This window comes from Urocampus carinirostris, chromosome 13, assembly GCF_059441175.1.
Source record: "Urocampus carinirostris isolate Australia breed hairy pipefish chromosome 13, RoL_Ucar_1.0, whole genome shotgun sequence".
In the NCBI taxonomy this organism is placed as follows: domain Eukaryota; kingdom Metazoa; phylum Chordata; class Actinopteri; order Syngnathiformes; family Syngnathidae; genus Urocampus; species Urocampus carinirostris.
In genome coordinates, this window is record NC_142361.1 from 21,738,123 (window position 1) to 21,763,744 (window position 25,622).

Below are 25,622 nucleotides of genomic sequence, written 5' to 3' on the forward strand. Positions count from 1 at the left end.
TTGTACTTTGTATTGGGGGGGATCGTGACAGTGGCTTGAAGGGCCGCAGCAGAGGTGCAGCGTGGGTTTTACTTTTCATGCATGAAATACTGTATGCATTATTTGAAATATTATGTTCAGTCCTTTTTCCCCAAACAGGATACTGTACACTTCATTTGGCGTTCTCAGACGTCAACACAAATGACAGTACACATTGAAGGGTACCCTACATGAGGATTTGTGCGACTGGAGAAATGTCTCCATCTAGTGCTTATGTTTTCGCGTACAGTATTTACATCACTCAATAACACATTTATGAATGAATGAATGAATGAATGAATGAATGAATGAATGAATGAATGAATGAATGAATGAATGAATGAATGAATGAATGAATGAATGGCCTCTATTTTCATTGTGTGATAGTACAACAAAACTAAATGGCTGTTTACTACTCTGGTCATATCCCTCGAGAGGGGTGACTGACAGCAAGACAAACATATACAAAAAAATGAAAATAAAAAGGGGAAAATGAGCAAAAAACACACACAAAAATTTTGGGACCATGGCCAACCCAAATACTCAAACATCCAAACAAGTTAAGCACCTCAGCACCCAAGTTGGTAATGCCTTTGTCCCTCCAGATGAAACGGGGCAGGGTGACACAATACACTCTTATGTTCAACAGCTTTAACTGGTTTACCCCTGACGCATCACACAGGTCCCTTAGAACATGTCCAATCATCCCACTATCCCTTTACAACACCTCTCCACTCATTCATATCACCAACAAGAGCTCGAGCTTCCATTATGTTTAGACCTCTTTCCTGCAGTGCACTCATAACACCATCCATCCACGTCAATCGCAGCCTTCCTCTTGGTCGAGTAAAGACGAATCAAAATATAAACATGTGTTAGGTTTAATGTTAGGGTTAGTGTTGGGGTTTAGGGTTAGGGTTAAAATGTCAATATGTTCAAATGTAAATTGTAAAAAACAATGGCATATTAATTCTATATAATGAACATGTGTATATTCACAAATAATTTTAATTTAACTGTCTAACCCAGTGTTTTTCAACCAGCCCTGAGACGTTGTGTAATTTTGTCTGTGCAAAAAAAAAAGCATGCCATTGTTTTGTGTCTTTTATTTTCTTTTAGTAATGTTAACTTTTAGAGCTTCAATTCACTTACCCTACAGCTGGTTTAATTGCTGGGTTGTAATTAAAAGGAACTATATAAATGCAGACCATTTGCCATTTGACTTGACTTCTATTGACCAGCTGAATAACTGTAACATTCATTCATATCAGTAGGTGGCAGCAGATAATCATTGTTTTTTGTTGGATATACTAAGTACCTTAATACTACAGGAAAAATATATCGAATATCTTATTTGTTTTGATGCAGCTATTTAAATGAAAAAAAAAATGAAAAAAAAAACTTTTAGTCGCCAAAGCTTTTTCTTTGAATATTTGAAAGTTCCACCTGTATGGATGTTCTTTGAATGCCCCAATCCGGCGCAGAACTAAAAATTAATCAAATAATGGAAAAATCTTACACACACTGTTGGTAATTTAAATTATCATATTCTCTGCGACCGTACTGAGGATCAGATAACGGATGGATGAAATTATTATTTTCTCTTTTTAACAAAAATCAAACAAAACAAACAAAAATGTAATAGAAGGTAAAGTGCTGCTCGTTTTAAGTATTTTCTTTGTTTGAAATATAATGGCCTAGAACTTGAAAAATCAAGTTAAGAATAAAGTAAAATTAAAAAGTACAGCAAAATTCACCCATAATCTCGTTATAAACATGTTTACTAAATTGTATAAAACAAAAATAAACATTTCTATCCCAAATTAATTCATCTATCCATCCATTATCTGCACTGCTTATCCTCAGTAGGGTCGCGGGGGTCCTGGAGCCCATCCCAGCTATCTTCGGGCAGTGGGCACAGGACACCCTGAACCGGTTGCCAGACAGTCGCAGGGCACACAGGGACAGACAATTCGCTCGCTCATTCACACCTAGGGACAATTTGGACCGGCCAATTAACCTGAAATGCATGTTTTTGGAATGTGGGAGGAAACCGGAGAGCCCGGAGAGAACCCACGTAAGCACGAGGAGAACATGCAAACTCCACACAGGGGGTTCAATCTCATGACCTCAGAACTGTGCCGCACACACGCTAACCACCACGCCGCCGTGCTGCTCCAATTCAATTCAATTCAATTCAATTCAATTCAATTCTATTCTATTCTATTCTATTCTATTCTATTCTATTCTATTCTATTCTATTCTATTATATTCTATTAGATTCTATTCTATTCTGTTCTATTCTATTATATGTATTATATTAATTCATAATTACAAAATAAACAAATCTATTATATAGATGGATAGATAATAATAATAATAATAATTATTATTATTATTGTTATTATTATTATTATTACTATTACAGTATAACATTTTCGGTATGCCTCGACATTTTCTTTTCTAATGAAATAATTGAATAGTTGTGCCTCGGCTTAAAAATAATTGACAAACTTTTGCTCTAACCAACCATTTTGTTTTTATTTATGTTTATGTTTCCATTAAAAGAAGTTAGGGGCAGCACGGCGGCGCAGTGGTCTTAGGTCACAGGATCGAACCTTACTGTGTGGAGTTTGCATGTTCTTTCTGTGCTTGTGGGGGTTTCCTCCGGGCACTCCAGTTTCCTCCCAAAAAAAGGTGCATGTCAGGTTAATTGGCCGGTCCAAATTATCCCTAGGTACGAATGTGCAAGTGAGTTGTCTGTCTCTGTGTGCCCTGCGACTGGCTGACAACCATTTCAGGGTGTGCCCTGCCCACTGCCCGAAGATAGCTGGGATGGGCTCCAGCACCCCCGCGACCCTACTGAGGATTAGCGGTACAGATAATGGATGGATGGATAAAAGAAGTTATACTCGAGACCTGTAATACACAATCATAGACGATAGACAATGGGAGTATTTTGTAGTAATATTTGTATTATATCTTGTCCACGTAATTTATGACGACGATACATTAGAACATAATTCAAGAAGTACGTGACTATTTGTGCTACCCGGTGAACGCAGAGGACAAAACAAAGCTTTGACACCAGATCTGCCCATTACACTTTAATTTAATACGTTAGTACATATTTTGAACGGACACAAGACAACTTTTATTGTCTTTTTGAGTTATGCCATTTTTTGTGTGCAAAAGTTGACGTTAGGCGGAAGTTCTTGTCACGCAAGTTCGATTGCTTTGGTCTGAATCAAGATGGCAGCGTAAATGGCAAGGTTTGTTGTTCATGGGCGCAAAGTATGTTTAAGTGTTTCTACAGAACGACACAGTACTCGAGATATATTCACGCAACTGGAAACGGCCACTATATCAACAAAGTAAATAAGTAAGTGTTGATGGACAAACTATGCAGTTATAAGAAGTAAATCTGTTGTTAGTTAGCTAGCTAGCCTTAGCTACCGAACTAAAAAAAGACGCCGGTTAAGCCGGGTTGTTGACCTTTGCTTCATCCGAGTTTTGTTCTTATATTGTGTTTAACCCGAATTCAACTCAGGGCAGAATAACTCGGTTCGTCTATACATTTCCTTAAAACAGTGTAAACGATTCAATTGCCCTCTCCACTTTATTTCACGCCTGCTGGCCCAAAATTTATTGGTGATGAGTCAGGTCCTCAAGCCTTAGTGGGTGAAACGCCACATCATACACTATTGCTGGAATAATCGATTATTTTATCGATTTAGTCTACGTTTGATTATTTTTTCCATTAGAGGACGAGAACCAAATATTTTGTTTTTTGATATTTTAAGCAGTGCATGGATTCATTCAGTACGTCATCGTAGCCAACACAAATGTATGACAATTTAGTTACTGGTTTGGTCCTTGTCAAAAATGGCAAGGTATCGGGGCAAATGCATCGATCACCAAAATAACATGTTTTTCAACGAAATATTCGATTTAGCTCAGCTGTGAGAGGTTAAGAATAATGACAAATATTTACTGTCGAGAAGCTGATATTTTGGGGACTTATGAGAATTTCTGATTCAAGAGGTATCTACACTATTAATTGGGATCAAGAGGTCACGGGTTCGATTCCCAGCTCCTCCGTGTTATATGTCAAAGTGTCCTTGGGCAAGACACAGAATCCATAATTCCCCCAATGAGCAGGTAGGCGCCTTGCAAGGCTGACTCTATATTGGTGTGTGAGTATGTGTGTGTGAATGGGTAAGTGTGAAGCACATTGTAAAGCGCGTTGGGAGGTCTTCCTTGACTTGAAAAGCGCTATATAAATGCAGACCATTTACCATTATTACAATGTTGATGATTAATAGTGATTTGTTGTACACCCCTATTCTACACAGTGCAGTTCTGTCCTGTCATGCCTGATTAAATATAATATTTGATTGCAATATTGCAATGACAACATAGATGGTGTGGTCTTCGATTTAATTTTGGATTTGCACTAGCCCACCCTTTCTACAGTTTTCCGTGTTGTTCAAAAATATTGTTCTCCTTTGTAGACTGATGGTGGTAGATAGCCATTAAACTTAATTGTCATTAAAAAATTTCACACATAAATGTGTCTTTATTGTAATCCTCGTAGAAATAGCAATACTTCCAAGTGTGTGTTTCTGTAATGCCATAGTAGTAAATTCCGAGGCAGCCGCTGTAGAAAATATGAATTCAGAACTTTGTCAGGTGTTATAGCAGGATTTGTGATTGAGTTTGATAAAACAAAAGGAAGGTTTGAAAAACAAAAGCAGCCTAACATGTAATTAAGAAAATATTGTGCAATATTCGGTAAGAAATTAAAATAAAGTACTCAATGGTAAGAAAAAATGAACACGAATAACATTGCTAATATTGTGTCCTATCATATAAAGGATACTCCATTTTTTTATTTCTCATAGCTAGCCAAATATTTTAATTGGGAGACAGGTCCGGCCTGCTGCAATGCTATTCTACTCTTCACACGTTTTGGCCAACAACCACAATTTGGCTTGCTTAGTTTATTATAAATGTCCCTGAACAAGACATTGAATGTCCGCATAAATCTGTCCATCCGAACATTAATGGTTCATTCGAAAGTGAACTCAAAGGTGGACTCGTCGGACCACAGTACTGTTATGTCATCACTGTTGGATAAGAAGTTTGTGCTGGTACTTGGTTTTATTGACACACACAATGACCATAGTTTTGAATTAAAACTGAGAAACAACATCTTTCTTCTAAAGTATTCCAGAACTCCGATGTTAGTTTTGTTTAAAAACCATGCTAATTTTTAATGCAGCAAAGTATCATTGAAGGTAAAAGACATTTATTTGTTGTTTACAATCTTCAAACATTTTATTTGTGTCCTCAGATTATTGTGTGTTGATACTACTGGGTGAAAAAAAAACGGAATATAAATACGTTGAAGATTGTTCGCTATTCTACACATTTATTACACAATATGCTCTTCTTGTCTTGGACTCAATTGCATATAAGTTGAAAAGTATTTGTAAAAGGTCAGTGGTTGTTTATTTTTCATAATACATTTCATGTGGTTGATTATTACAGGCTGGTGTCATCTTCTCCAATCAGAATGATTGATCCAGCTCTTAAGAGTGTGGTCACGGACATAATTCGCTCACCCGAGGACAAGCGAGTTTACAGAGGCCTAGAGTTTAACAATGGCCTGAAAGCCATGCTCATCAGTGACCCGACTACTGATAAATCTTCTGCTGCTTTGGATGTCCACATCGGTAAGAAAACTGCACGGTTTATTACTAATCGTATATAGAGTCTTGAATAGGTTTTTGTCTTTCATGATAATAACTCCCCCATACTCTCAAAATTTATATTTGCTTCAGTACAACACATCCAATTTGAAAATAATGCAACCTTGTGATCATCTCTCTTGTTGAATTTCAGGATCATTATCTGACCCGGCAAACATTGCTGGCCTGGCGCACTTTTGCGAACACATGTTGTTCCTGGGGACAAAGAAGTACCCAAAAGAGAATGAGTACAGCCAGTTCCTCAGTGAGCACGCTGGGAGCTCCAATGCCTTCACCAGTGGAGAGCACACAAACTATTACTTTGACGTGTCTCACGAGCATTTACAAGGAGCTTTGGATAGGTATTGGGAACATTTTTTAATTCATATTTTATGTTTCATAACACAATATCTTTCGGCTTTACTTTTAATTTTAGTTATTTGTCTTTGTTTTTTGTACTTTTAATAATTCATAACAACTGTTTCAGACCAATGGGATGAAGCTGATGTTCTTTCCTCTTCTCACATTTCGGCTTTGGTGGTTGGTAAATGGCACTTAGTCAAATGGGGGATATTGGATTACCTTCTTTATAAATAAGCAGTATTCTAGCTGGCCTGTTTGCAGGATAGGCTTGTTGGCTGCGGCTGCTCTAAGGAGTAGTTTATCTGCTCCCATGAAAATCATGGAAGCTACAGTTGATGATGAAATAATAATAATAATAATTCCAACTTTTAGAGGCAGATTTGTTTATTTTGTAATTTTCTTTCACCGGCTGTGAAAAAAATGATTTTTAAGTTGTTGTCATTGTTAAATTAATATCATGATCACGTCTTGTTGTGATCTTTAGGTTTGCCCAGTTTTTCCTGTGCCCACTTTTCGACGAGAGCTGTAAAGACCGTGAGGTGAACGCCGTGGACTCTGAACATGACAAGAACCTTATGAACGATGCCTGGAGGCTTTTTCAGCTAGAGAAGGCCACTGGCAATCCAAACCATCCCTTCAGTAAATTTGGAACAGGTAGCATTTTTAGTGGGCACAAACTAAATTAAACTGCAATGATGGTCAACATAACAATATAGTGACAATTATAGAAGATGATCAAGCCAAATGATAATCCATTTTACAAAAGGCACGGAAAGTCCCAAAAAAGAATACCTGTGTATAAATTCACCAATGGGTTGTTATTTATTACGTGAAGGAAAAGGTAAGTTAAAAATTGTATGAACCCCAAATTGAGGTATAAAATTAAATAGTTTCCCAAATTCTAAAGCATACAAAATTTGAGAAAATGGTTCGTTTTTGTGCATGATAGCTACGTCATTGGTATATTCCAAAGGTTTTCTGAGATGATGCATTTTGAACCCGGTCTGTCTTGTCTTTGACTTCCTGAGCTCTGACGTCATGTGAAGCACACCAGCACCGTAGAAAGCCAGTCACTTTATTAGTTTACATATTTGTTGGTTTAATGTTCCAAAAGGTTATGAGTGTTTAAACCACGTTTTGGTAGTTTTTGTGGAGAAATACTAGGCATTGTGTCTCACTGGGTACAACAAATGGCTAGCAGCCAAAATGGGGTAAACTGGCAATATTAACACACAACGAGTTAAACCAGAAGGGACTAGACAGGGTAGCCGGCTGCCAGAGAGGATGAACCGGGACGATAGGCGGAAAAAAATTGGAGGCTGGTGGACCGAATACATGGAGCAAGCAGCCAGGACAACCGCGAGCCTACAACAAAACACTTCTGCGGAAACGACACAAAACCAGCCGAGAGAAAAAACATACCTTTAAGACAAGAAAGCCCTTAATGTTTTGCACCTTGACAGCATTTGTGTTGATGTTTTTTGTACTAATATTTGCAATACAAGAAAAAAAGCTAAATGTCAGAATTTGTTCTTGTCTTGACTACCTGACATTTAGGACTAGATATACATATATAGATAGATAGATAGATAGATAGATACTTTGTTCATCCCCGAAGGGAAATTCACATTTCCAGCAGCATCCCTGAGCTGAGAACAATCGAGAACAATCGAAAATAACACGGGAGCTGCTGGAGTGGCTGCCATTCGTGACGGCCCCGGAAGAAACGATTCAATTTGAATCATGTACAAACAAACAAACAAAATATTTATATATAGCTATTTAAGAAAGAAAGGTGATCCATTCCTCTTTTTTTAGGCAATAAGTTGACCCTTGAGACAAGACCATCTAACGACTGCATTGATGTCCGCCAGGAGCTCCTGAAGTTTCACTCTACATTTTACTCTTCTAATCTAATGGGTCTCTGTGTTTTAGGAAGAGGTAAGAAAGGAGAAAGTGTGTGTATACAGGTGTATATATATTTGTATGTAAATAATATTTATATACAGTTAGGCATGGTTTAAAATGTGTGTCTGAAAAACAATATTTTTACCTACAGAATCCCTAGATGAGCTGACCTCTATGGTGGTCAACTTATTTGCAGAAGTAGAGAACAAAAATGTGCCCATCCCAGAATTTCCTGATCACCCGTTTCATGATGAATATCTCAAAGTGAGCATCCGTTCTTTCACTTTGCTGTTGATTCTTTTTCCAACAAGTTACAACAAATTATTTTTTGTTGCCAGCAATTCTACAAAGTGGTGCCTATCAAAGACATAAGGAACCTGTATGTGACGTTCCCCATCCCAGACCTGCAGAAATACTACAAGTCAAACCCGGGCCATTATTTGGGACATTTGATCGGTCATGAAGGACCTGGAAGTTTGTTATCGGAACTCAAATCGAAAGGTAGCACTTACTGAATGATCACAATATTGATACATGGCATTTCAAAAATGTCCTGAAATTGTCTTTTTGGTAAGGATGGGTGAATACACTTGTCGGCGGTCAGAAAGAAGGAGCCAAAGGATTCATGTTTTTTATCATTAATGTAGACTTGACTGAAGAAGGTCTTTGTAAGTAGCACTTGATATTTAAACGTTGAGTGTTTTTAAATTAGTTTGTGCAAAAATTGTAAACATGCTCTTGATGTGTGTGTCACCAACAGTGCATGTAGAGGACATTATCTTTCACATGTTCCAATACATACAGAAACTGCGCACAGAAGGGCCACAGGAGTGGGTGTTTCAGGAGTGCAAGGTTTTTATGATGTAGCTCTCATTGAAATGCTGTTTCTGTTATCTGACAGTGAATCTGAGGTAGTGGTATGTTTTGACACCCAATTCTGTATTTCTCTGCAGGATTTAAACAAAGTAGCCTTCCGTTTTAAAGACAAAGAGCGACCTCGCGGTTATACCTCCAAAGTGTCAGGTTTACTACACGTGGGTGTCCTCTCCTTGTGCATGATACTGATAATTTTAATACAGAGGGCCTGATATACTTTGTTCTGTTAATCTTTATTTTCAGTATTACCCGCTTGAAGAAGTTCTGGCAGCAGAGTACCTTTTAGAAGACTTCAGACCAGACTTAATTGAGATGGTTCTGGACAAGTTGAGGCCGGAATATGTCAGGTTGTTACATAATCGAGCCATCTGAGAAGTTTCATTGATTAGCAAGCTGTATACATAATTTTTAGGACATTTTAACAGATATTATTTGCAATGCAAACAAGATAATTTTCAATGGAAGATTTCAAAACCTAAATCAATTCTTGAGCAGTCAGTAATAATGGAGACTACTGCCAGTAGTACATAAAATGGTTCCCCACATATCCCCTCAAAAATTTGGGATAAGTTTAATTCCCAACATTAAATGTGTCTTTAAAATGCATAAATTTAATGGTGATATATAATTTCTCTAATTTCTACTTTCTAATTTTAAGCTGGTTGCTAAAGCTTAGTCAAGTCAAGTCAAATTTATTTATATAGCCCTTAATCACAAAAATGTCTCAAAGGACTGCACAGGATTACAGTTACAAAATTACACAATTACCTGATCTTAAACTAGCAAACCAGCATGCGGGCAAGGAAAAACTCAAAAACCTCAGTGTGAGGAGAAAAGAGAAACCTTGAGAAAGGACCTCACATGTGGTAATCCCCCTTCCAGGTTTGAACAGGGTGAATTACAATTAGCATTACTGTACACAGAACAGTAAACACTAGGTAAGATGTTGAAAATGTCCGGAAAGAGCATGACATCAACGACGACGCCAGCTGGTAAATGCAGGGGTGGACATGCTTAGTCGATTCTTTTCGGACAATATTTCGAGTACCGATGCCTCGACTCCTGGGATCAATATGCATCTATATCCTTTTCCCTTGTCAGCACAAACTTGAAATACAAGAATTCTATGGCTGCAGTGAACTCCGCTCAACTCATTTCAGAACAAACAGTATTTTGAAAAATGTTAATTAGTAATTTTAATGACACCCCCTTAAAGATTGTGGCTTTTTATGTATATACTAATCAGACATGCACACAATTTTTTTGTCTAACACGGAAAATAAAAAAGCTTGGCCAAAGTACAAAAAGATCCACAAAATGTATAACAAAAAAATTACACATTTTTAAAAAAAACATATATTCTGAACTGATCTTATAATAAAGCACCTGTTCTTTTTGAGTATATTTTTGCGGGTATTTCATTTTTAACAAAGAATAAAAAGAAACTACAGAATCACTGTTTTTTGACTGCCTTTTTTTCAGGGGTGTTATTTCTCCATTTGCTACCAAAATTTCAGTGCTTCCGCAACGATCATTTTTTGTCCAATGTTGTCTCTTAAATGATTATATCAATACTTCGAAGTAACCTGTTTTTGTAAATGTTGTTTTGCTAAAAATAATTTAGTAATTGATGTATGAACTGATATGGAAACCTCATTTGACTGCAACACTCAATTGCACACAATGAACATGAATAAAAGTATGGTACCCTGTGTATAAATTATTATCTCTTTTTAGGGTTGTTTTGGTTTCAAAGTCATTTGATGGTAAAACAGACAAGACAGAAGAATGGTATGGGACTCAATACAAACAGGAGGCAATTGCTGAGGAGACCATCAAGGTGAATCAATGCAAATCAAATGACTGCTGCCAGACAAATACATTTTCTTATGGAGAAAAGCTTGAGATGAATGACATGATTGTGAATTGTGTTTCAGAAATGGGCCGGCGCCGACCTCAACGGCAAGTTCAAGCTACCGATGAAAAATGAGTTCATCCCGAGCAACTTTGAAATTTATCCTCTTGAGAAAGACTCTCCGTCTGTCCCTGCTTTAATCAAGGCAAGTGTGTTTTGACTTCTAAGTTACCAGAGATGACTGATAGTAGATGCAGATTTAAACAAAAACACAAAGTACAATGCAATACTGATTATAGTGGAAAGTTAATTTTATTATTCATTGAGGTCTTTTTGCACAAAATTGAAATTTAAAACTATGTGTTTGGGCATTTGTGATCACAACCAATTAAAATGATTCTCACTTATGACTGTGAATGTATTTTTTTCCTTCCAGGATACAGCCATGAGCAAGTTGTGGTTCAAGCAGGATGACAAATTCTTTCTTCCCAAAGCTTGTCTAAACTTTGAGTTTTTCAGGTATGTAATTATGCACTTCCAAAAAAGCAAACTACCAACAAAAATTCCAACGATTTAAGCCAATGAAGTATTTTAATGACTGATAAGCTGGTCATAATACTCTCAGCAGGAGTGTTCAATCCTTTTCTTATCATAACATGAGTGAATATACAAGTGAATGCATCATGGAAAGCTTAGAAAGACTACAAATAAGCTACTGTATTTTCATGACCATAAGGAGCACGTAAGAGTCTCAGATTTTCTTAAACTTGTGCGGCGCACCCTATGGTGCAGTGTGCCTCGTGTGTGATGTAAAGTGGCTGACGTAGCTGAGGACACCATGAGGCTGTGTGGGAAGTTTGGGCGTCATCGCCAAAGGGTGAGGTGTTTGAGTGCCAAAAGTATCTCGCATGTGCAGAAGAGGACACGTGGTGTCACACACAATTCACCCATTGTTTGTAGAAGTACTCATGGATGCTGACGCCGTAGCATATCTAGCAATTTGAAAGTTTTTGTGCTGCCAGTGGCTGAAGAGCGTTGTCCTCCCCAAATAAATATTAAATCCAAAACTTAATTTCCTTCTATTGAATGCTTTCCGTGTTTACGTCCGCTATGGTTTTCATTTGTACACTACGCGGAAGATATGGAAACCAAGCAGCTGTGAGAGAATTGAAGATTAATAAATCGATGGTTTACAACTGCAGTAAGCTAAAAACGTAGCTGAGCTTCTGCAGAAATAAGGCAAGGTGGCCCAAGTAGGAAGAAAGAGTTGCGCAGTGGATCATCAAGCGTAGCACAACAGTAAAATACTTTTCAGACCCTGTTGTGCGTATCGCGACGGTGCGCTTGTTTAAAATTTAATCCGTGTGTTTTACTTTGTAAACCATACTTGTTTTGCTCCTGTTGTATTTTTCAAAACACACACTGGTATGCTTGTCTGTGTTGTTGCAAGGCGGCTGCAGCAGAGGGCACCTGCGTCCTATCGTGCGGTGCGCCCGGTGTATGTTATAAATACAGTGATAGAACCAGCTTTCAGAAACCGCGCCTTTTAACCAGGTGCGCTATTTGGTCGTGAAAATATGGTATTGAAAAAAATAACACATTACTATGTGAGTCCGTTTGATAACTAAATCATACTAGTTCTCAATGCTGCTTCACTATAGATTTAACAAACACAACTATACTCTCCCTCACATATTACTATAGAGTATTTCTGCATGTGTATCACTGTGTGTATGAGAGTATAGCTGTACATGTATGAAAATATAATGTTATATGTGAAAGCAAGTATGATTTACATCCCAAACGGCTTTTTATACATAACCTCATTGTTTAGAGTGCCATTGCAAATTGAAAATATTTTGGAAAATATTTGCATACATTTAAAAAAATAAAAGTAAAGACACATAACCATAAAACGTGAAAAATTTTGCTTTTTTTATTACAATGTTTTTGATGCATATATCTATTATGGCCATAGAATGTAAAATCTTATGTTGGATCTAAATTCTTATAATACTTAAATTATATAGTGTGCATAATGTATATTCTCCAATTTTGTATTACGTGCACTTTTTTACTTTGCCACCTGCTATTTTTTGTTACAGCCCGTTTGTATACGTGGACCCATTACATTGTAACATGGCTTATTTATACCTGGAGCTCCTAAAGGACTCCCTCAACGAGTATGCATATGCAGCTGAACTAGCTGGCTTGAACTATGATCTTCAAAATACCGTCTATGGGATGTATGTAAGTATTGTGATTCCCTCGCTGTAAGATCTATGTTGCATCCCAAACCTAAATAACCACCTCTAGTTCACTTCCTAGACTGTAGTGGCTCAGCCAGGTTTTGATGGGATTCATTGAGAAAAATAACCCAAAAAATTGGTGGCAAATGTGCACAAAAAAGACCTGGCTGGTGTCAGTATAGCTTTTTTTCTATGCACATTCCCTCATTCTTCATTAATCTTCTCACTTTTCTCTCAAAAGACTCCAATAAATCGTATATGCTTCAGAGTCAGGCACAATTCTCTTGTTGTACCTTTTCTGTATAATGAGAAAGTTAGAATAAGATTACTCCAGATGTTTATGTGGTACATAAAGCCAGCCAAGGGCTGCTGCATATACATACCAGTACTCTTTTTCTCATTCTTCACTTAGTTATGTTTTGCCATTCCCATCAACTTTCTATTGTTTTTGTTGTTTTCCCCATCACTCTCTCTAGTCGCTACTTGTATGTAGATCCACTGCACTGCAATATGACCTACCTGTTGCTTAGGTTACTGAAGGATGATTTAAGAGAGTATACGTATGCAGCCAGCCTTGCAGGGCTGGTGTATGGCATTGCCTCAGGGATGAATTCCATCCTAGTAAGTAAGCCGGGAGTCCTGCAGGGAAGTAGAACAAGAGTTGTGTACTGTCCTTGTGAGGAATGTGAAGCGTGGAAGCACATTTGGTCGTTTGTCCCTTATCCCCCTCTTTTTTAATAAAGTTTTCTTAATGTTGCATTACAATTATTTTGTACTATAATAATATCAAACTAATTAAAAAATGAACAAATTACATGCACAGTTTTTTTCTGGTCCGATGTACCTTATTTGTGGAACAAAATTGTTCCCACATAAATATTTTTGAAGGTGTGTCTCACCTCAGGTGCGTCTTAAAGTTTGGAAAATACAGTGAATATAACTGAATATATAAAAAACTCTTCGTAAATATGCAGTACTGCACAATATATATATATATATTGCTCTGTTAGCAAACAAGTTTTCCCATATTAAGATTTTTTTAGTTTTTCCTTTCATTTAAATAATAAATGTCATAGGTAGTTTAGTATAGTAAGAATAAACAACGTCAAATAAGAAAAAAAATAATAAGGAGCAGAATTAAATGCCGTAACATAAACAATTTTGCAAATTTTTATTATTTACCTAATTTTTCTTGTCAAAATTTAAAAACACTTTCTAGTAAAAATTATTAAAAAGTTAATTAAAATGAGAAAAATACCTCGATATGGCAGATGGAAGATCATTTTGCTCAATATTACAAAAATGACAAACAACAATTGAAAAATAATATTTAAAAGACACTGTTGCCTATATGGTGGATAAATGTGTGCCTTTTAGGAACTATTTTTGCGATAAAATGAATTAAATAAGATGAATGATATGAGAAAAATATCAGGATTTAGCAAATGGAAGACAATTTTGCTCACTTTTACAAAAATGACATCAATGACAATTGAAAACTGAAATGTAATGACACTTGCCTTATACAGTGGGGACATGTGTTCCTTTTAGGAACTATTATTGGGTTGAAATAATCAAATATAATACTCAAAAGGAGCAAAATTGCCCACGATTCTTAATTTTGACGAGTTGGCCAATTTGATTATTATTACTGTTGTTGTTGTTTCATTTTTCTTTAAAACAATTTTGTATTTTATTAAAAATAATAAATACAATTTCCAAAACAGGCTGTTTTAATCAAGTTTAAAATATGGTAGCATTAGAACAAGAATTTAAATAAGGAAATTCATTTGAAAATTACTTGTTTTTTTGCTTTGTGCATAAAGTCAAACCTTTTGGAAAACATATTGACTGTCACTTAATTATAATAAAAAATAACCAAAACGAGATTTATTTTTTCCTAACATTTTGAGGGGATTATTTTCATAACTGAATCAAATATTTTTGCCCGACTCATACAACCTTTCCCTCTCCATCACTAATATTTTTTTTTTTTTATAGTTTTTACTCTTCTACTAATCTTTCGGTCATTGGTGTGATCATCACCAATAACTCTTTGAAAAGGATGGTGGTCTCTTCTGAGGGGAATAACTTAAGAGCATCTGCGGGCTGTTTGTAATTGGTTGGAGTCAGGACTATAAGGGTGGCAAGCGAGCCATTTGTCAAGGTTAATGAGATTAGAACAAATTACTTTTACCAAATGTCACTTAAGGGACGGTGTGTGATGTCCTGGGAATTGGTTGTTTGCTGAATCATGAGGAATGTAGTCAACACTGCAGTGTAGTGGCTTTAAAGATAGGACTTGTATTCAGTGTGCATTTGCTTTGGGGGGAAAATACGTTCCTCAAACCGTAGGGGTGCACTAAATTTTCAACATTGAAATTATTTTAGCCTAAAAGGGTGCAGTTTCAACTAAAAGAAAAAAGATGAAACAAATCTTCTGAAATAAGAATGTTGTGTTGACATTCAGCCTAAAGTGAGGTGAGCTGTGCAAAGCTGCCTTTCATTTGGGGGGGAAGAAATATGTGGATGGAGCGGCGGCTTATTTATGTTTTGTACACAAGAAGAAGCGAGGATGCTTTGCCCTTTGCACCCACCTTTAAGTAGCCACCAGTCATACTTTGGTTAATGTTTAATCCGGGATCTCAAACCCATTTACTTGTGAGCCGTCCGAGATTGGATCGGCCGAGGAATGAAATCAAGTTTTCCACAGGAAAAGCTTTGATAGGAACGTTCCACAGTTCTCTAATATCTTCTTAAAAATATTCTACATAACTAAAATAATATGAAAATTAATCAATCAGTTGTAAATTCTTCCATCATTTAGGTGGGCTGCACTAAAAAAAGTTTCATATTTAGGCAGTGGCCTCACATTATCCTCTCAAGCGCTGTTTACACAAAGCATCAATTTACAGTTTTATTTTGCAAAAACATACCTTCTGTGTGATATTCAGTCCCAGAAATATTGTAGTTGACTTTAAGTAGTGTGCAAAAGTTTGGTGTACTATTTTCTTACTTTTGTCTGTTGCATTAGACTGCACCATCATCATCAATTCTATCCTACTCCTGTTTTCTTGTCACTATTCACTGCTTTGTCCATTAAAGTTTGAAATACCCCAAACCAATATAATTTAAAAGAGGCAAGATTGTGCTGTGTAGCAGCTACACGTTATATTTCATTATAATCAGCCACTTGACTGGTTTTACATGAACTTGCTTAGTTATTTGAATTTTACATCCCAAAATTCAACAGTTAGTTGTACCTCTGTTTCACTTAGTGGTTTGACAGGATTCCTAAGTACTTAAATGCCTTTTTGGGTGTTTTATGGGTATTTGATAAATAAATCTCTTAAATGTAGCATCTAGTATCAGTTACCATCAGTTGGTTATCTATCATTTTATATTGTACCTTATTTAGTAAGTCAATGTAAATTAAGTACACCTGCCCCTCAACACACGAGATTGATTCATTCCCGCATCGAGTCTGAATTTCTCGTATCTTGAGCACATTTTCCTCATAAGACGTAAAAGGAAACTGATCAATATGTTCCCAGCATCCTAAAAGCATCCAAATGAACCCTAAATAGCTATGAAACACATTGCGGATCACGAAAAACACATTCAAAGAGTAATTGAACAAAAAAATACAGTCCTGTAATAAGATATATTAGATGATTTTAGCAAAATAAAATACACATTTACGATGAGCATTTTTACATAGGAAGTCTTTGGATGCAAAGGTGTATTTGGACACACATTTTTATAGCACTATTTTTAAATTAATTTATTTTTGCCTTTTTACTTTTTAAGTTTGGACATCACTTTCTTTTTCCCCTTTAGCTGGACTCGCAACACTTTCACATTTTAAAGTGCTTTAGAAAAATAACTTGTCCTAAGAGATTTTTCTCTTTATCCTCTTCAAAATGTTACAGAAAGGTTTCAAAGAGCTGTTTTAATAAAAAGCTGCATAATGAATGACCAGTATTACTGTATCGAGTGGTCTCTAGTGCTGTCTGGAAACTCTTGTAACTTGGATTTACTCTTGTATGTCAGGCAAGATTTTGCTCAAAAGATGTATCTAGAGTAGCTTCTGCGTGGACAGGCAACAATATTTACTTTCCTTTTTTTCAGACAAATGTTTTACGTTCTCAGTTTTGACCCAAATTTTAATTTAGGTGGATCTTAAAAACCGTGTGCAGCACTTGGTGTGTTTGTTCCCTTCCTGGCCGGTTGTATAAAATCTATTAGTCCATTATAATCCAAGAGATAACCATCAAATTCATAAATTAATCGGGCTAAAATCTGAAGATGTATTAACCCATCTGCTCTATGTTCCAGCTCTCTGTTACAGGATACAACGACAAGCAGCATATTCTTTTAAAGAAGATCATTGAGAAGATGGCCACGTTTGAAATTGATGAGAAGCGTTTTGACATCATCAAGGAAGCGGTAATTACAGCCTGCCATGTGCAGTCCTGAAAATGTCTCGCCTTATGGCAGAATTCGCCGTTTTGGGGTCAAAAAGGGTGACCTACGTGAACTGTGTAGATCCGAGGAGAAACTTTCAGGGGGAAAGAGGAGTGCTTTTTGAGATTTTACTGAGTGTGAACTGGGTGTGTGAAGCTGTGCATTTGAACTAAAATCAGTGACGTTTTACGGCCCAGGAGTAGTTGCCTGTTTTTTTTTATGATTATTTTTTGTTTGTTTTATTTTTATTTTCTCTTTTTGACAAAGGAACAGATTAATGGTAACCACACCTATACACTTCTGTTACACTTGTCAAAGACTTCTTTGAAACCATCTTTGCAAGTTTTTTCTTCACTTGAGAATCTCAAAAACAGCCATAACATGCATATTCATCAAAGCTCTGTTGGCCATGTGACAAGTACAGTGGAACCTCTGTTCTGGACCATAATCCGTTCCAGAACCCTGTTCGAAAACTGATTTGTTCAATCACCGAAATCGTTTTTTCCCATTAAAAGTAATGTAAAATTGTTTTAATCCGTTCCAACACCCTTAATGTTTACCACAAACGTAAACATGAAGTTAACCCAGGCTAATCGTACGTTCGCGTTAGCGTAATCTTCCGTACGAAAGATTACGCTAACACGAACGTGTAAAAATGAAAAAAAACAGGTCGTTTACACGTCATTTAGCACCCGGGTCTCCACAACAAGTGGTGAGCGGTTAAAGGATAAAGAAAATATTTATGAATAGGATTTCTTACCTTTGTGGTGGTCTGCAGAAGCCATGCTCTATTCCCTCGAAAGAAGGGAAACTCGCACATCTTCTTCATATTTTGCTATTATTTCTTTTTTAAATGCAATAGTTGTACGCACTACTCTTCTTTTTTCAACTGTAGCAACTTTGCTGCTTGCACCGACCTTCTTCCGAGGCATAATTAGGGGTTCAAACACTCCTTTCGCCGATATTAATGACGAAAGCAAAAAGGAGTGCGCGCTCACGTGACAACAGTTCTTCACGAGGGGTGGGTGCAATCTACACCCGTACGCCGCTCAGCATCGCCCCTAGCGTACCGGCGTTCGAACTCCGATTTTTTGAATGAAAAGCGAAGCAAGAAATTCTCGAAAGTTTTGGTCGAGAACCGATTTGTTCGAACTGAGAGGCGTTTGAAATCCGAGGTTCCACTGTATTCTTATAATTGGCATAGCAAAAAAACACATGGCCTGAAATCCATACATTTTCTACATGAATGGTGATAAAATGACTGTTGCGATCATACAGTCAACAGAGGTTTATGCATTTTTTATGCATGATAATAAATATAATGCACCATATAAAGAAAGTCCATGTAAACATTATATAGCCCATTCTTCACAAGATTGACAGTAGCAGTGCCAGATGTATTGCTGGGGGTAATCTTAGCCAAGTTATTAGCCTGGTCTGGAGCAGGTTAGCTTTTGAGAATACATAAATGTAGTAACTGAGCTCAGAGAAATTTAACTTGGTTTCATGCAACTGACATGAGGGCTTATTCAGCCAAGATAATTAACATACTGTGCATTAATCCCTTATCCTGGTTTCGTGTAATACCCCCAAGCTAGGGTTATATGTGTGTGTGGTGCCTCCTCCAGATCTCTGAAACACAGTGTGGGTCGACACACCTCAATATTTTGTCAGGTTGTACCATCAACAAAAAATATATCCTCTACACCCTTCTCACCTTTATAACTCCTTCCCCATTGTCATGCCTGCATGTTAGATTTTACGCTACCATAGTTGCTCAGCCAAAGTTAAGATTTTTACTCCTTTTTCTGCAGTACATGAGGTCTTTGAATAACTTCAGAGCAGAGCAACCACACCAGCACGCTATGTACTATCTCCGTTTACTCATGACAGAGGTAGCCTGGACCAAAGAAGAGCTCAGAGATGCTCTCGAGGGTGAGATTGAAATTGTAATTCTGGAAGGTATGTTTCTTGCAACAAAGTGCTGCTCTTTTAATGTTAGCTGTGAAATGTATTCCAGATGTAACTCTCACACGACTCAAGGCATTCATACCTCAGCTGTTGTCACGGTTACATATAGAAGCATTTCTTCATGGCAACATCAGGAAAGAGGTTAGTTTTGCAAAAATGTGTTCAAATAGCACTCTTCCAAGCCAACAATGATGGGTTGGCTGAATGTAAATTCTGATGCAAAAAAGGAAAATTCTGAGCCAAGCTGAATTCTATAATTTTTGCTTTTTAACTAAAACTCAATATGATTCAAAAGCCCTTTCATTGAAGTCAACACTACAAAAAAATAAATATAATAAAAAACTTTTTGTATATTGGCCCTGAATTGTTTTTTTTTCATTAAGTTCAAATGTTTTTCCTGAAATAAGTCAAATAATTACAAAAAAATATTTAAAACAGTTAAATTAAAGTCTACTTCAGTTATAAGTGCAAGTGATGTATACTTTAGGTTGGTACCTTTGAAAGAAACCTTTTTTCAACCCCATTAGCATCATTTTTGTTAATATATTTCAAAGATGTTTTTGTCATAAAATGAGAAAAAGCATCCTTAAATTAGCCAAGATCTTGATGACAACTTGCATTTTAAGATTATTTTTTTCTACTAATGTTACAAGATGCTTTCCTAAAAAGAGCAAAACGTTCTGTGATTTTGCTTATTTTAGGTATTTTTATTGTTAAACAAGAAAAAAATAAAAATAATTTTACACCATTGGCCAAAAATATTTTATTTTGACTGTTTTTCTTCCTAATGAAATACATTTTAACTTGTTTTAATAGGAAAATAATGTCTATTGTACTTTAAATTACCAAGACTTTCCTTTTGAGCTGATGGTAGATCTTTTTGCTCAGCCTAACTGGAAGGGGGATTACCCCTTCTCAAGGTTTCTTCATTTTCCTCATTCAAGGGTTTTTGGGTTATGGGTTCCTTGCCCTCATGTATGTTTTAGATCGGGGGATGGTGTATTGCGGGTCTGTGCATCCCTTTTTAGACTTTTTGTGATAAAGTTCTGTGCAAATAAACATGACTTGACGATGAAATGTTCTTCCACATCTGTTTTAGTCTGTCCTCGGCATGATCCAAATGGTGGAGGACACTCTCATAGAGCATGCACGTACAAAGCCCCTCCTACCGAGCCAACTGATCCGCTACAGAGAAGTGCAAGTCCCAGACGGTAAGTCCAGTGCGCCTTCGCACACCGGTGCATCCACACGTCACCAGTGACTCAAACGGACGTTGCCAAGCACTGCAATTCAATTGGACGTTTGTGGTCACCGAGTGCAAATTTACGTCACTGAGCTAAAAATGAAGGCTCGCACACAGGAAGTCACCTGTGATGGAAAGCTAAAGCTTGTATGGAGCCAGTAGGGGACATCCTGTGTCTCATTGTGGAATGGAGGGAGCTTTCCGGGCTTGCATCCAGGTGGCAGGAGCACAGAATTGAAATGCAAACGTGCTTTGTAAAAAACGTGGAAAAAATAAAAACAAGTTAATACTGTAATCCCTCACTGCTTCGTACTTCACGGACTCATTGTCTTGTGAGATAAGAAACATTCCGCTATACATTATTCCTGATTGCATATTGATGCGAGCGGGGACCGGCAAAGCGCATTTTTGTTGGGCTTCATGGCACTGTTTCTGATTTTTCACGTCAAATGAACTGCACTCGTGCAGCTTCGTTATCCCCCAATCCCATATTGCTGCAAGCGGTAACCAACAGAGGGCACTTTTATAGGACTGCATGGTCTTCCAGCCCACTTAAAACGAAATGCAATGTTGTGGCCACAATTCATTAATTCCCCTGTCGACCATTGCTGGAAGCAGGGGGTGTAAGAATGCTTTCTTTATGGTTTTGGAAGCTGAAGCGTGCCTCTGAGGGCTGCATAAAATAAACTGCACTGTTTGGGCCTCGATCCATTATCCACCATTTATTATTGCTGAGGGCGGGGGCTGAGAGACCAATTTTGTGTCAAGCCTGGGGCTCTCTTTCCCTGTCCTTTTCTAACTAAAATGAACAGCACACACGTGACTTGCACAGTTGACTATTTCTGGGATCTTGTGCCAAGAGAGCAAATTTATGTCATACATGACAGCTCATTTTCTCCGTCCTTTCCGCCTAAAATAAGCCACCCTAGTGCAGCCACGATCCATTATCCCTGGTTGACTAATGGGGATGTAAGAGCTCATGCTAAAAATAGAGGGTCCACATCATGGATTTTTACATATTGCAGAGGGGTTCTCGTCTCCATTAACCACAACAACTGAGGAATTGGAGTACAGGGAGTGCAGAATTATTAGGCAAATGAGTATTTTGACCACATCATCCTCTTTATGCATGTTGTCTTACTCCAAGCTGTATAGGCTAAAAAGCCTACTACCAATTAAGCATATCAGGTGATGTGCATCTCTGTAATGAGAAGGGGTGTGGTCTAATGACATCAACACCCTATATCAGGTGTGCATAATTATTAGGCAACTTCCTTTCCTTTGGCAAAATGGGTCAGAAGAGGGACTTGACAGGCTCTGAAAAGTCAAAAATAGTGAGATATCTTGCAGAGGGATGCAGCACTCTTAAAATTGCCAAGCTTCTGAAGCGTGATCATCGAACAATCAAGCGTTACATTCAAAATAGTCAACAGGGTCGCAAGAAGCGTGTAGAAAAACCAAGGTGCAAAATAACTGCCCGTGAACTGAGAAAAGTCAAGCGTACAGCTGCCAAGATGCCACTTGCCACCAGTTTTGCCATATTTCAGAGCTGCAACATCACTGGAGTGCCCAAAAGCACAAGGTGTGCAATACTCAGAGACATGGCCAAGGTAAGAAAGGCTGAAAAACGACCACCACTGAACAAGACACACAAGCTGAAACGTCAAGACTGGGCCAAGAAAAATCTCAAGACGGATTTTTCTAAGGTTTTATGGACTGATGAAATGAGAGTGAGTCTTGATGGGCCAGATGGATGGGCCCGTGGCTGGATCGGTAAAGGGCAGAGAGCTCCAGTCCGCCTCAGACGCCAGCAAGGTGGAGGTGGGGTACTGGTATGGGCTGGTATCATCAAAGATGAGCTTGTGGGGCCTTTTCGGGTTGAGGATGGACTCAAGCTCAACTCCCAGTCCTACTGCCAGTTTCTGGAAGACACCTTCTTCAAGCAGTGGTACAGGAAGAAGTCCGCATCCTTCAAGAAAAACATGATTTTCATGCAGGACAACGCTCCATCACACGCATCCAAGTACTCCACAGCGTGGCTGGCAAGAAAGGGTCTAAAAGAAGAAAAACTAATGAAATGAAAATGAAATGATCTGCATTTATATAGCGCTTTTCAAGTCAATGACTTCCCAAAGCGCTTTACATTGTGCTTCACATTTCCCAATAGCGGCCGTGATCTCTGCAGCCATGTAAGGCGCTAACCTGCTTATTGGGGGTATTGGGGGTTCAGTGTCTTACCCAAGGACACTTCGGCATGTAACACGGACAAGCCGGGATTCGAACTGGGATCCCTTAATCCTAAAACGATCGCTCTACCTCCTGAGCTACTGCCGCCCCTAATGACATGGCCTCCTTGTTCACCTGATCTGAACCCCATAGAGAACCTGTGGTCCCTCATCAAATGTGAGATTTACAAGGAGGGAAAACAGTACACCTCTCTGAACAGTGTCTGGGAGGCTGTGGTTGCTGCTGCACGCAATGTTGATCGTGAACAGATCAAAGCACTGACAGAATCCATGGATGGCAGGCTTTTGAGTGTCCTTGCAAAGAAAGGTGGCTATATTGGTCACTGATTTGTTTTTGTTTTGTTTTTGAATGTCAGAAATGTATATTTGTGAATGTTGAGCTGTTATATTGGTTTCCCTGATGAAAATAAATAATTGAAATGGGTATACATTTGTTTTTTGTTAAGTTGCCTAATAATTATGCACAGTAATAGTCACCTGCACACACAGATATCCTCCTAAAATAGCTAAAACTAAAAAAGCCCCACTCCAACTTCCAAAATATTCAGCTTTGATATTAATGAGACTTTTGGGTTCATTAAGAACATGGTTGTTGTTCAATAATAAAATTAATCCTCAAAAATACAACTTGCCTAATAATTCTGCACTCCCTGTATAATATAATTATAGGCAAATCATTATAGTGAAACTCCCTTAAAATTCTTCATTCCTGAAAGCAGTTGTATGATGTGTTAGTATACACACCAAATATTGTTAAGACTTGGGACTTACTGCAATGACTTTTTTGTAAACTTGGATTATGGATGTGCCCTTAAGCAAAACGGAGGCTTAGTCCTTTTATCTCTGTCCAGGCAATAAGAGCGTGATACAATCACAATATGCAACTCAGTTGACTCTTCACAACCTTTCTTTCACCTCACTTAAATTTCAACAGAATAACTAATTGAAACCGGATCCCATGGCAGTAAGTTCTATCAAATTCTCCCCACGCGAACGAAGTTTGAGTTTAAAAGAAGCCAGGTTACTCAGAATGTCATCATGCATAAACCTGAGTATACGTTCCTGTCAGATTAAAAGCTTTGTGAGAGCACAGGTTATGAAACTGGAGTAAATGCAAGGCAAATTAAAGTTGTGGCTGTACATAAAGGGAAAAAATAATTCAAACTTTTTTGTGTTACCTGCAGGTGGCTGGTACGTTTATCAGCAGAGGAACGAGGTGCACAACAACTGCGGCATCGAGATCTACTACCAGACGGACATGATGAGCACTCACGAGAACATGCTTTTGGAGCTATTCTGTCAGATTATCTCAGAGCCGTGCTTCAACACGCTCAGGACTAAAGAGCAGCTAGGTGAATTTTTCAGAACGATACCAATACGAATCTTTAACCTTTAAGTCCTCACCTTTTCCAATATTTATCGGCGAAACTTGAGATGGGTGACTATCGATACCAGATTTCAGTAATGGTGCCTGTACCCGCCTTATTTCGAACTACCTTCTAGTGGTAGTTTTTACAGTCAGGACCAGCAATTATAGGAATATGTTATTGTCTTGTTTTGCTATAAATATTCATTATAATCTTATGTCAAGGAATACATTCAATTTGAATCAGGCTTTTTGTACGAGAATATAGATTAAGTTTGGGTGATAGTTCAAAATAAGATCGTGAAACGAGATCATGATCTCAAAATACTTAATGTTAATTCTGTTCTAGCAGTCCATGGCTTAGATTTAGTCTATATTTACACGAGCTTAGCAGCGAGGTCAGGGGTGTCCAAACTTTTCGGAAAATGAGACAGATTTTGTAAGCCTAAAATGGAAGACGTCTAACTATTCAGCTTGGCATTTTTTAAACAGTCTTTAATAAATTCACCCTCAGCGAAGGGTTTGCAGTGCTTGCTGATCAGTGTTGCAACCTCATAGCTCGCCTTTGTAGCATTTTCATTTGGCTTGAAGGTTCTCGTGAAAAAAATTCTGCTTTAATGTTAAAACCTCTTCCAGTTGCTTCACCTCTTCACAGAGTTTGTCTCCAGTGAGCTTTTTGTAGTCAGCTAGTTTTGTCTGGCAGTGCCTCTTGATATTATATTCTTTAAAAATGGCCACAGTCTCTGGGAAAATTAGGCAGACTCAGTTGTTTCAGATTTAGGTGAAAAAAATAATCCAGTTTCCACTTGTCATGGAAGCGGCGGCCCTCACAGTCACCATTTTTTTTAATTCCCATGTTGGAAATGGGGTGGGTTAAGAGTCACAGAAATTTAAGGGCAAGGTGGCCAAAGGGATACTGCCATCATCCGGTGAAATGGTGATTTTATTTTTTGGTACAATTTTATTTTACACTTGGTCATCATTACAGCCTGGCCACTTGTTATTTTTATGACAGAGGCCACGGGCCAGTAAAAATTTGATCACGTACTTTGGTCATGTCTGAGCTAGCTGCATTAACAAATAGACTCCCCTCGGTACCTAGTGTCGCTGAAGTTTTTAATATCAACATAGAAGTTAATGGTAAGTAATTCAGCAATCAATGACGGTTTTATGGAACTTAACTACTGAACATAATGCTGGACTTCTTGAACAATTTTACACCTTTCCTACGTTTATTTTATTATTGATGTTGACTTTTGTGTATTGTTACCAAATGCAACATTTTATTGCAGCCTGGCTATCCCAGG

The 25,622-nt window shown here is 37.7% G+C and overlaps 1 protein-coding gene across 2 annotated transcripts in view; it reads left to right on the forward strand.

Annotated features, from left to right (window-relative positions):
• Positions 1–3,086: 3,086 nt before the first annotated feature.
• The window catches only part of ide (insulin-degrading enzyme), a 29,179-nt gene continuing 6,643 nt past the window's right edge, over positions 3,087–25,622 (forward strand). The window contains exons 1-20 of one of the 2 annotated variants that reach the window (XM_088351669.1): positions 3,087–3,400; positions 5,572–5,756; positions 5,926–6,133; positions 6,619–6,788; positions 7,953–8,075; positions 8,194–8,306; positions 8,381–8,543; positions 8,618–8,710; positions 8,803–8,894; positions 8,996–9,076; positions 9,162–9,265; positions 10,656–10,758; positions 10,856–10,978; positions 11,210–11,292; positions 12,879–13,023; positions 17,361–17,471; positions 19,304–19,424; positions 19,510–19,601; positions 20,560–20,671; positions 24,134–24,301. In XM_088351669.1, coding sequence (XP_088207795.1) covers positions 3,315–3,400; positions 5,572–5,756; positions 5,926–6,133; positions 6,619–6,788; positions 7,953–8,075; positions 8,194–8,306; positions 8,381–8,543; positions 8,618–8,710; positions 8,803–8,894; positions 8,996–9,076; positions 9,162–9,265; positions 10,656–10,758; positions 10,856–10,978; positions 11,210–11,292; positions 12,879–13,023; positions 17,361–17,471; positions 19,304–19,424; positions 19,510–19,601; positions 20,560–20,671; positions 24,134–24,301 — 2,476 coding nt within the window. In that variant the 5' untranslated portion in view covers positions 3,087–3,314. The remainder of the gene's footprint in view (positions 3,401–5,571; positions 5,757–5,925; positions 6,134–6,618; positions 6,789–7,952; positions 8,076–8,193; positions 8,307–8,380; positions 8,544–8,617; positions 8,711–8,802; positions 8,895–8,995; positions 9,077–9,161; positions 9,266–10,655; positions 10,759–10,855; positions 10,979–11,209; positions 11,293–12,878; positions 13,024–17,360; positions 17,472–19,303; positions 19,425–19,509; positions 19,602–20,559; positions 20,672–24,133; positions 24,302–25,622) is intronic. The other variant, XM_088351670.1, reaches the window with a different exon arrangement.